The sequence below is a fragment of the Alligator mississippiensis genome, chromosome 3 (genome assembly GCF_030867095.1).
Source record: "Alligator mississippiensis isolate rAllMis1 chromosome 3, rAllMis1, whole genome shotgun sequence".
Classification (NCBI taxonomy): Eukaryota; Metazoa; Chordata; order Crocodylia; family Alligatoridae; genus Alligator; species Alligator mississippiensis.
The window spans coordinates 41,080,445-41,092,380 of record NC_081826.1 but is presented as its reverse complement, the minus strand read 5'-3'; the positions used below and the strand labels follow the sequence as shown (position 1 = coordinate 41,092,380).

Here is an 11,936-nt window from a genome sequence, read left to right as displayed (position 1 = left end):
CTCCGACAGTCCTCTCGCCTCCCCCAGCCCCCCTGCGCAGGCGCAGGGAAGGAGAGAACGGCAACGTCACACGCGACCCTAGCCCGCCCCCAACGGCCCCACCCCCGAGCCGGGGTTCGCAGTGCCACGTCGAGGTTACTCGCCCCGCCCCCGGGTGGCTCGCAGGGGCAGGGCTCCCCGCGCTGTCACGTGACAGGGGTGGGGGAGGAGAGTGGCTGCTCACGCGCCCACCCCCCCAGTATCGCCGCGACGCCCCCACGTCACCCTCCGCCCCGCGTGCGCCGCGACGCCGACGTGCGGGAGCGGTGACGTTGCGCTCGGCCCGAAGGAGGGGACGCGCGGCGAAGCGGGCAGCGGCCCAGCGAGTCCTCCTCGCGGCGGGGCCCGGCCCGGCCCGGCGGTAGCGGCGCGCGAGGGAGATGCGCTCGGTCTGAGCTCCCGCCCCGCCCCGCGCGGTCTCGGTCCCGGTGCCGGTGCCGGCGGGGGAGCGCGGCCATGGCCGCGAGCGCCTGGCAGGAGGCGCTGGCCCAGCAGGCCGAGGCGGCGTCGGCCCGGGTGCGGGACGCGCTGTCGCTGGGCCTGGGCCTGCTGCGCACCGAGCTGGGCCTGGAGCTGGGCCTGGAGCCGCAGCGCCTGCCCACCTGGCTCGCGCTGCTCGTGCCGGCCGCGCTGGGGCTGCTGCTGCTGACCGCGCTGCTCCGGGCCGCGGCCTCCCGCCGAAAGCAGCCGCGGGGTCCGGCCGACAGGGACGAGGTGGCGGCGCTGGGCCTGGCGGGCGGCGGCCCCGGCAAGGAGGCGGCGGCGGCGGCCGGGGGGGGCGCGGCGGCCGGGCTGGCGCTGCTCAAGGGCGACGAGCAGAAGAAGCGGAGCAAGAAGCGACCGGCGGAGAAGGTGGCGCGGGTGAGCGGGGCCGGGCGTGGGATGCGCTGACAGGGCCGGGCACGGGCTTCACGTGGCGCCGAGAGAGGAGCTGCCAACGCCCCGGGCGGAGCTGCCTCCTTGGCCTGTCGGCAGCGCAGCAGCCCTTGTTGGCTTGGGGCTGCTGCGGGGTCTCCAGGCTGAGGGGCTGCGGAGCAAAACCCCGGGTGGGGCCGAGATGGGTGGGTCTGGGGTCCACGGGGCCGGTGGTAGCGCTGCCCAAGTCGGGGGTGGGGGAGGCTAATGCAGCCAGCGCCTGCCGGGCATTGCAACAGGTTCCCAGTTGCAGCTCCTTTGGAGGTGCTTCCTGTCGGTGAAAAGATGCAGTGAAGTCCTTAATCATTAGAGGGACACTTCTGAGGGGCTGCAGCCATCTGATAGGCGTGGTGTCCTGTGAGGAGCGCTCTGTCTGAAGTAACCGTTTATTATAAAGGCTTCTTTGCTTTTTTTTCCCCAAGAAAAACCTTTATAAATCCCTTGTAGGGATCAGTCTGTGTTGATAGTGTTTAGCCTGCTGTATGTGGGGCTAGAGAGCAAACTTTTTAGCAGTCAGAGTACTGAAAAACTAGAGCTGGTGAAATACTGCATTGTCAAGAACTAAGAGCATGAAAGCTGAGCACCTGGGAGGAAGGAGGATGGGTTTTAGTTTGACTTTCAGATTTTGGTTCATAACCATTTTTAGAGAGAAGATATTTAGATTTTAAACATGCAGCATCTTGTTTTTCTATAAAGCAGCACACAGTAAACATCTGGGCCCCTGGTAGTCCAAAAAAGAGACTGAAGATTATTATTCAGAAGAAAAATGAAAACAGCATCAAAATAATAATAAAACTTTTTTTTAAGGCTTTTTCCATGAAGAGGCAAAAAGGGTGTATGTGGGAGAGCAGTGCATGCACAGAAAGCACAAAGTTTGCAGGTCACCTTTGAGGCATTCTTAAAACTACTTCAAGGAGAGAGTAAAAATGATACTTTCAGGTTGATGTGGCCCCAAAATTGTGGAAAAAACCAAAAAGTTTACCAGTGATTTCCTTCTAAGTGTGTACTAAGTGGTAACTTGCAGTGAAGTTTCTTGATTCATTAAATACTATACAGCATTGTAAAATATGCTAGAAAAAATGAAATGTACTGTACAGAATGTTTGTTAGCCAAGATCAGTAAAGTCCAAAGCCATGAACACTGAGCCTCTTTAGTGAATGTTGTGTAAAAATAATATATTTTTTTAACTGTTATGAACAAACATTCTTGAAATCAAAAAAATAGTGTATCTGTATGCACATTTATTGACTTCAGTCCAGTGGGCCTTTTTCTTTAGTCCAGTTAAGTGCCAGGGGACTAGTTTCATTAAGAAAATGTCCTGGTAGATTGTTCAGCTGTCCTTGTAATTTGGTTAAACAACTTTGTATTTCAGTGTTAGTTTTCAAATAGATCAAAGTGGTGATACAAGATGATACGGCGTAGTCAAGGTGATATATTTTAATAAGGAATGAATTGACAGTGTGCATTTGAAAAATGAATATTAGAATTTTATTTAATTACTGAGCCTGCTGTGTAACAGGAAATTTCAGCTCATGCTACCACCGACTAGCTTGAAAAGTTTCAATGATGTTTTTGCTGCTGCTTCTATGCCCCTTGCATTTAATGGAATTAAGCAATTGTGTGTTACTTAATCTAATGTTTTAATATATTTCCATGTTGGGTTTAGTCAAATAGTCATAAGTATTTACTGGACTTATTGAACACACTTATGGCATTAATCTCTACAATACTTCTACCAAAAGCTGGAGGATTAAATTTACTAGCTCTAGCTGGATTTGTAAAATGTGGTACCAAGGTGTCTTACTGCCCAGAAATGCCCAGTTGAAGAGTGAATTCCTGTGTTCACTAGCTCCTTGGAAAGGAGTTATATAGTGGGATCTTGTACCTAGACCTTGACTGACAGCTGGATATTTCTTATTTTCTTTTAGCTAGTTAGATGTGTAATAAACTTTCTGGGTGCTGACAGGAAGCACAAGTATTCTTTCTCCTTTTCTCTCCCATCTCAGCCTGAATTCAGAATAATATGGCTAAAAGCTTTTTCTCTACAAAGACGGAGCTTTTTTCTCTGCAACACCTCTCAGCTTTATTGGTGCTGTGAAGGGAATGTTTGTTTTGGTTTGCTGCAGTATTCAGTTTTCTTAATCCTTTCCCCTGTGCCTGCCTCTGTTGCAGATCAGAGACTTTCTAAACTTGCAGCAAAACAAAATTGAAGATTCTTGCCAGTTTCCTAGGGAATGAGGGGGGAAAAAAGTACAAACACGCTTTGGCCAGTTTTTTGGCCTACAGAAGGTTTGGAAGGCTCAGAGCAGCAGTGGCTCTAGAACCATCTGTTTGTAGACTTAAGACGATAACAGAACATTGGTTTAATCTCAGTCGTCCAAATACAGTTTTTTTCAACCATGGGAACTAGAGAGAAACTTTTATATAAAAAATAAGTTTACATTGTGCCAACATTTACTACACATTTGGGAAAGTTTCCTATGTGGTCTAAGTGAGTGGGTTTTTCAAGCCAAAACTTCACATATGTAGTGTGCTTGCTGAACTTTATGCTTTGTATTTTTTTCTAACTTTGAAACTGGTGCCTACATACTTATGAACTGTTAAGTGAACATTGTATCACAATAGAGATAAAAAAGGGGTGTGTGTTCTATAGATTAAAGTTCATCTCATTCTTAGAGCAGATCCTGCATAGGATAAATCAGTTTTGCCTTACCTGTACCTTGTATATATTATCCTCCCTCTGTTCCTCCAAAAAATAAAAATAAAATGGAGATTACTCTGGCAGCATTATTCCTGAGAAATAATGAAATTAAATGAAAATAAAAATGAAATGTATCATATTTGTGCCATTTATTAAGTTAACATTTTCAGAGTAAATTGAATATGTTCACACTGAGTTTCAAACTGTAGCCATTTTGGCTTTAGTTGCATATTAAATTTAGAAGACTTTTTAAAATAACATAATTTTTTTGTGCATCTCTTATATGAGGGAATTTTGATTGAATTTTTATAATTTCTTTGGGCAAAAATCAAAAATTACATTTACAGCCTGAGCTGAGATTTTTGTGTGGTCATGTGACCGAACTGCAACACATGCTGTGCTTCTTACTGTAATTGCACATTTTGACCTGCATAGCTATTTCTTACTTTGTCTTGTATTCACATTCCTATGTCTATACAATTTAGTCACTGTATATGCTGGCATTTTTACATCTGGTAAAATAAGAAATAACTATGTAGATATGTATTGGCAGTTCTACAGCTCTGAATTTAGATTTACCCTTCTTTGGTGCACTGGGTTTTACAACATACTAGGTAGGTGTGATTATTTGCACTATCATTTTTTTATTTACTTAGCTAGGCTCCCTTACTCCTTTTTAAAACATTTATGTGAACGCATGTCAAGGTGGATAAAAATTAAAAAAAAAAAAAATTAAATGGATTTTTTTTAATTGGATTTTTAAATGCATTTGATTCATATTTGATTTTTTTTTTTAAATAGTTTTAATTTAAGATATGTTGGAGCTCAAAGATACCATCATGGAATAGGGATTATAACTTCTAACTATACTATTTGAAACAATATATTCATGTAACTTCTTTTTAGAAAAGTTTTATAAATAGGTCACAACAGCTGATATTATGGGGGTCATAGAGGCTCCTCTATAGATTGGTAAAGATTAAAGAAAATCACTCTACCCAATGGGACTGTACTCAATCTAGAACAGGGCTGGGCAAAATACGGCGCATAGGCCAGATCTGGCTCACCAAGCACTTTCATCCAGCCTGTGGAGCCCCCCAGCAAATTGTGCCCTGCCCAATCCTTCTGCCCATGAGGGTGGGAGGCACCTCCACCTGCCCCCACCATACCCTATTATGTCTTGCTCCCACCCTCATGGGCGGAAGAGCCGGTGTGGCTAGCATGGGGAGGGGCTGCTGCTGCAGGCTTCCCAGGTGTTTGGCTCCCTCTAGGCAGCAGGTGGGAAAGTGACGGGTGGGGTTGTGGCTGGTTGCAGCACAGAGCTCTTGCCCAGGGGGGTGGCAGCAGCGCAGAGCTTGGGGGGGGGGGGGGGTATGGGGACTCCTCCACACTTCTGCCTCCCCTACCCCCCATTGCATGCAGCCCTGGCAGGCAGCAGCAGTGGCGTGTACTCTGTTGTGTTCGGTGCTGGTGTCTGGTTCTGGCCAGCGTTGCAAGGAGCATAGCCTTCACTGGGCCATTTGTTTCCCCAGCACTCCCATACTCACGGGGCACAGGAGCCAGGTACTAGTGCCCCCACCTGCTGCTGTACCATGGGGTGAGTGTGAGGGGGGAGGGGCCCACACCCCTCCCATCCTCCCTCACACTGCACAAACCACATGCAGAGACACGCACACACCACTCCCCCAGTGTTACCTGCATTGACTGCAGGAGAGTCCAGTGTGTTTCAGAGACATGCATGTTCCAGAGCCACATACCCACACACCACAAATGCCACAACCCCCTAACATACCCAAAGCCCTCCCACATACACACAGCCACACACACATACCCCCACAATACACAAGACAAATGATTTATTTTTTTGTTATGTGCTTACCTCTATAGACAGTACACCAACACAAATCATAACAAATAATTCAAGTATGTTAGTAGGTGTTTGACTTTTAGAAGGATTTGTGTTTTTCTGGTTCTAAGATGGCAACCCCCTCCACCCCCTGCAGGAGTATTTCCAGGCAGCAAGGAGAAGGACTTTTGGTGGCAAAGGTTAGGGCTTAGGTGTGGGACTTCCGGTCCCAAGTTGGCAGCCAGGGGGCAGGGCACCTGTTAAGGGGCAGGGCTACCCATGTGACCCTCAACAGCTCACCAACCCTCATTAAGCAGCCTGCTGCCCAAAATAATTGCCTGCCCCTGGTCTAGAAGATCCCATTAAGAGTCTCTGTGATGCTTAGTTTCAGTTTTCAAACTGGATTTGTGTTTCCAGACATAACATCTTTGTTAACAACAGTATATGGAGATGAGAAATAACAGACCTGATCACCTACCCAGCAGCCCTCTTGTGTCTCTGCAAGTTTGTGTACACAGTCAAGCCCTTACATAGGGGTGCACCGATTGAGATTTTTAAGGCCAAAGCAGATAGCTGATTCTTAAGTAGGCATATTGGCCAATACCAATCCAATTTCCGATACGCAGCTCGGTGGCACGTCTGTTGTGGTAGGAGAGGGGAAGGAAGAGGTATGGGGGCAGGGAACAGATTGAGGCCCCTGCGGTGAAGAAGGGAGGGGGGGGCTGGGGCTGGGAAGGTGGGGTGTGGGATGGAGCAATGGCTCGTGTGGGGGGTGGGCAGCTCTCGCCCTGCACACACCTTGGGGGAGGGGCATGTGCCCCCGGATCTGTGCAAGGTGGGGTGGGCTGCCCCTGCAGGCTGGGGCAGGGGCTGGGCCAGGCTGCAGTTGGGGTGGGAGCAGAGCGGGGGAGGCTGCAGCTTCCCCAAAATTCTCAGCTTCCTGCTTCCAGTGCTGCTGCCTGCCCTGCCCCGAACACAGCCTGGAGCAGCACACCCCCACCCTCATGTCCTTGCAGGGTGGGAGCCACCCCCACCTCGCTGTGACTGGGCAGCACCTGCCCCATGACCTCCCTCACCACTGGGGCCTTGATCTGCCCCCCCCCTCCACCACAACAGACTTACCAGCTGGATGCAGCTCTCTGCCCTGCTTGGCTGTCTTCCTCCTTGCCTATGTGCTGCGCTGCAGCTGTGTGCATGCACGGGGCATTTATTGGCCTCATCAGGCAAAAAAAGCCAATTTCCCAAAGTCAGTTTTCTTTCTACCCATGCTGATCTGATATCAGACTGGTGTATCAGTGCATCTGTAGCCCTTAACTCTCTAAAAATGCAAAGTTTCCAGAAGTTAAATTTAATAGAGGATTGTTGGGTGTGGAATAGATCTGGGCAAGGAGGAGGATTCTGGACATAAATGCAAGGAGGGAGGGGCAATAGAAACAGAAAAGAAACATTTTGAGCAGGCCATTCCAGAAGTCTTGAGGAATAAGATTCTGAGTATAGCCTGTCCATTGATTTGAGATCTAGTGAAGAAATAGTATGGTAGAAGGGAAAACCTGTCATGTCAACAGGCTTGCCAGCCTGTAAAAGAGACCCTGTTTAGAAATATTTTAATGAAGGTTATATCAAACAACAAGAATAATCATTGTTTTCTACAAAAAGTGCAAATTGAGGCTTTCTGACCAGTGATTTAAACCGTGACTTGGATCATGATTTGAATTGATTTGATTTAAATCAAATCCACCCTGACATTGCCTGTGTTCTGTTGCTTCTGTCTGGTGATTTTAAATTGGTCTGACATACACTGTCTGATTTCCCTGCCTCCCCACCCCCCTTAACAACTTTTTAAGATGAATCAGATTTCAATTGAAATTATTTTTAATTAGTATTTTGAAGGACTTATGGGAACTGGATGGCTAAGTTTAAATGAGGCAAAGCCAGCTTATATTATAATCAAAGCTCTATCTACAAATGTACAGTTGGGCTAGAGTAACATTTAAAAGGATGAAAGTGAGGATTTGAAGTAAAGTGAGTGTGTATCAGAATAGTTTTTTCCAAAACCTTAAATTAAGAAACTGACCCCTATTGTTAAACATTTTAGGTTAAGAATGACACAGATAGGGCCAATTCTTTTCTACATCCTGATATCTTAAACTCTAGATATTCACCTGAGTTAGATGCTAGTTGATGTTCCTTCTAAGTGTGGGGGACTTTTATTAAGAGAGAGCTCAAAGAATATTATGGGGAATATTATTTACAAGAAATTTAACTAACATCTTTATTGTTGCAGTGGGATTGTGGTTCTGACAGATATCTGTGAGCAGGTTTTAAAGGGATGTAAAACGTTACTAGAATTATAAGAAGGAAGAAAAATAATCTTTCAGTCTGGTTTTGGCAAGGAGAGTAGGGAAGTGGTACTTTACATCCAAGATATATTGTTAATTTAGGTCTTATTGCTTAAATCTTTTGGAAAGATATTCTGACTTTATCATTTTCTGACAGAAAATTTAGTTGCTTCAATATTAAGCTCTCATTTTAAGCTGCATGTTGACTGCCGCAGAGGATAGACTAGATGTTCTAATAGATGATGATTCCATTTCTATTAATAGTTTTAGAAATTGCCGTGGTAGCTAAGGTAGCTAAGGTAACACAAAGTAATGCGGAGTGTTCTGCAGTTAGGGAAATCATATCAATGGTACACAACATCAAAATAAGCATAATGTAACATAGCAAGGTTTGCTCCTTGCACCATTTAAATGAAGAATTGAGTGTAAGAGTTTATGGAAATCTTTAATAATTGAGCTCTGACATAGTCTTGTTTTAAGGTAAATGGCTAATGAGGCTTGGAAAAAGTACAAGTTGAATTATTTTTGTGACCTAGAGCTTAGTTCAGAAGTTTGCTAAATAGGCTGTAACCAAAAAGAACATAAAAAACGACTTTTTTTATTCAAATGTCATGCAGAACCTTAATTCTTTTTTTAAGGTGACTTGAAGCTAAAATTGTACCTTTCAATTTGCTGTTAAGGTTCTATTCTCTAATAGAACTTCTTAATAAAGCTTTCTTAATCCTGGTTTTTCCTAAAATTGTTTTCTCACTTTTCATCTATCTCCTGAAGGTGAGGTAGCATAGAACCTCATCCAAGTGACAGTGGTGCAGCTTAACAGCCTTCCCTTAATTCACTTCAGGGCCCACCTAAAAGATGCACTTAGTCTTCACCACGTCCTTTGTATGGAATGTAGGTTGTACATTCTGTAAAGTTCAAAGTAATTGTAAGAGAGAATACGTGTATATTTTTAGCTTTGAAAAGCGTAAATACATCCAGAGGTTACACAGTGTTCAGATTTTATCCATTGTCAAGTAATTTGGAATAGTTACAGAGGCGCTAACTAAGCTCCATCCCCTCCCCAAGTGCCATTCTGATCTGCTTCTCCTCCTCCCTGATCTGCTGTACTTTCTGCCCCCTTCCCAGTTTGTTGCTGTGCTAAACACAACAGCTGCCCATGCCACTTTTTGGCATGCATGTTGCAGGTTGGCCACCCCTGATATAGGTTATTGACTGTAATATGTCTATAGGTTTAAAGAAGTAAAAGAGCAAGAATGGCCTGTTGCTGCTCTGTATTAGTACAGTATTTAGGAGTTGAACGATCAACCTGAACACTTAAGAGTGGAGCAAAGTGTTTGAAGTAGAAGTGTAGAGACTTTTCTTGAGGGGTTGCTTTTAAAAATCCAGCCTTGTTCTTTGAATAGCTTAGATCTAAGTATATTTATTTGAAATCAGTAATCCACAACATCTACAGCTGATAGTTTTAAAGACTTGGTATCTGATGGGGTGTACTGAAAAATCATTCCTAAATTTGGTTGGGGGATGTTCAGTTTTTAATCCCTCATTCCGTATGCTTGGCAAAAAATTGTGGCTGGTCTTCCAGGACTTCAACAGAGATGGAGTTTGTACTCGTACAATCAGTAATACTGTTAGAATTCTATATAAAATGGTTTTGTTACAATAATATATTGTAGAGCAGGGACTCTCCATTCTTTCAATCCTATAGCCCACCTCCCCCAAGCCCATGTATGTCACCACAGCTTGCATCCCTTGTGGTCCTCTAACTAGCATGCTAGAGGGATGCCCACATGGTGCTGCATCCCCTTGGCCTGGATCTGTTTTGTGACACCTGTTGAGAAATGTTGCTATAAAACAGTGGCTCTCAACCTTTTTTGTACCAGAACCCATTTGTAAACATTGGCCAGTTCTGACCCAATGCCCCTCACTCCTGACCCATTGCCTCCAGGCCCCAGCCCCTCCCCCCTCCCCCAGTGTGTGGGGCAGGAGGTATGTGTGGGGTATGGGGGGCCCCAAACAGCCCTTTGCAGGCTGGAGCTCTGCCAGCCTGCCAGGGAAAAGCCATGGTTCCTCACCTTTTTCTCCTTTAAAGGAGAATCCATTTTTAAAGTTTGTTCATGACTTCCATACATTCTTGTGACCCAGTTTTGGGTTGTGACCCACAGGATGAGAAACAGTGCTATAGAAGGCTGGGTGCTAAAGTTCTTTCATGTTTGTACAGTTTTTAATGTAGGTTATACAATATGTGCTTGCTTTCATGTGCATGCCTGTAAAGAAATAACATGCATAATCCTATTTATTTTTATATGCAAGTTCAGTGGCTAGACAGTTTCATATGTGCATTTGTAAAACCCAACTAGCAAACTTCTTAAATATTGTTACGTTTAGCAAAACCTAGCTGGAATCCAAAATGCATGTAATTAGATTACAGCACGCTAAGGTTCCTGCAAGTTTGGCAGGTTCAAATTTTGTTAGTAAGAAACTAAACATATAATACTTTTAGGCAGAAGATTGTTCAAATGCTACCAGTGCACTTCGTCTTCTGTAAAAATAGTCAAGTTGTATAGAATGCCATGGAGTACTTGGTTGTTACAAGTTAGGGAAAAGATTGCTCTCAATCTTGGTTTTCCTTCCTTTGGATGCCTTTCTGAATATGCTTGTGTATGGCATGCAAGACGGTGGCTATTCAGGGTATTGCCTATATAAACTGCTAGTCTGATGTTATCAAATTGCTCTTAGAATGATATTTACTCCTTGGTATACTTGTTTCTAGACAACATACAGTAAACAAGGCCAACTGATTCTCTCCTGAAAGCGTGCATTTAAATTTTGCAAATGTTTTATGTCAAGAATTTAATTCATTTTTATGTTAGAAGATGATTAATCAGCTGGCACTTGGGTTTTTTCCCCCACATAATATACATGACCAGTGGCTGGCAACCTTTTAAGGCTGTGGGCTGGATCTCGTTCAGGTCAGGCTGGGCACTAGGACCCAGCCACAACCACTGCTTTTCCCTGTGATGGCATGGGGAAATTTCCTGCCACTGAATCCCTTTGTCCACAGTCTAGATCAAATGGCTCCATGGGTTGTAGGACCCCCTTTCTAGAGAACAGCTGGCCTTCAACTTGCTTGCTGTACTTATAATCATAACTTAAGCTTTTCTTCACCTGACTTTTTCCAGATTTAATCTGATTCTAATTTTTGTTACATATGCAGCCTAATGGACGGTCTCTTCTTGAAGTATCTGAGGATGAAATAATTCAGGCTGCTCGTAAAGAGAATCTGAAGCTGCCACTAGATGCAGAAAAGAAGAATGAGAAGGTCAGTTCCTGATTTGAAACTGCAGTAAACTTTTATTTTTTCATATTTTTATGTTTGTAATACCTGAAGACCCCAACCAGGATTGTATATAAGCAGACAGAAGGTTCTCCATGCTATAGAGAGCTCTGATTCAATTTACTTTAAAAAAAAAATCCAGCTGTTGGTTAGAGATATCTAAAATACTCAGAACCCACCTGATTTATGGAATGTTTGCACTTTGTATGAACTAATTTTAAAATGGTGAACAGTTACTTCTCTACATAAAAATTTAATATATCCACAGCAATTTTCATTTTTGTACATGGCTTCCACATGTCCTGGGGCAGTGATGTTAAAGATAAGGCCCACAGGCCTGATATGGTCCATGGAGCTACATAATTTGGCCCCCTTGGTGTTGTCTATCAGTCTCGATATGACCTGCAGGCAATGCGTAAGGTGTACCAGTTGGCCCTGCCTGCAGTGCCTGTTTCAGCTTGCATCCCAGAGTGGCTGCCTTGTGTAGAGCAGGCTCTGGGCCATGCATTGGCCAGATGAGTTTGACACACCCCTATCCTGCAGCTTGAAAGGGAGTCATGGGCTTAAGGCTTACAAGATCTGGCTTTTAGATGATCTTGATATTCTTAATTTCTGAAGACACGTACATAGTTTTGAAGTCTAATTTTGGCAAACAAAGAATATACAACTTTCAACTTTTTGTTATGCAATTAATTACGTGAATATTTTACTACTGACTTAACCAAATGTAAATTTGGTTCTTTAAAAGAATTGAAGTGTATT

At 44.5% G+C, this 11,936-nt stretch overlaps 1 protein-coding gene across 2 annotated transcripts in view; it reads left to right on the top strand.

The window, feature by feature from the left end:
* Positions 1 to 237: 237 nt before the first annotated feature.
* MTDH (metadherin) overlaps positions 238 to 11,936 on the top strand; it is a 37,219-nt gene continuing 25,520 nt past the window's right edge. The window contains exons 1-2 of one of the 2 annotated variants that reach the window (XM_014611607.3): positions 238 to 900; positions 11,055 to 11,159. In XM_014611607.3, coding sequence (XP_014467093.2) covers positions 496 to 900; positions 11,055 to 11,159 — 510 coding nt within the window. In that variant the 5' untranslated portion in view covers positions 238 to 495. The remainder of the gene's footprint in view (positions 901 to 11,054; positions 11,160 to 11,936) is intronic. The other variant, XM_059723858.1, reaches the window with a different exon arrangement.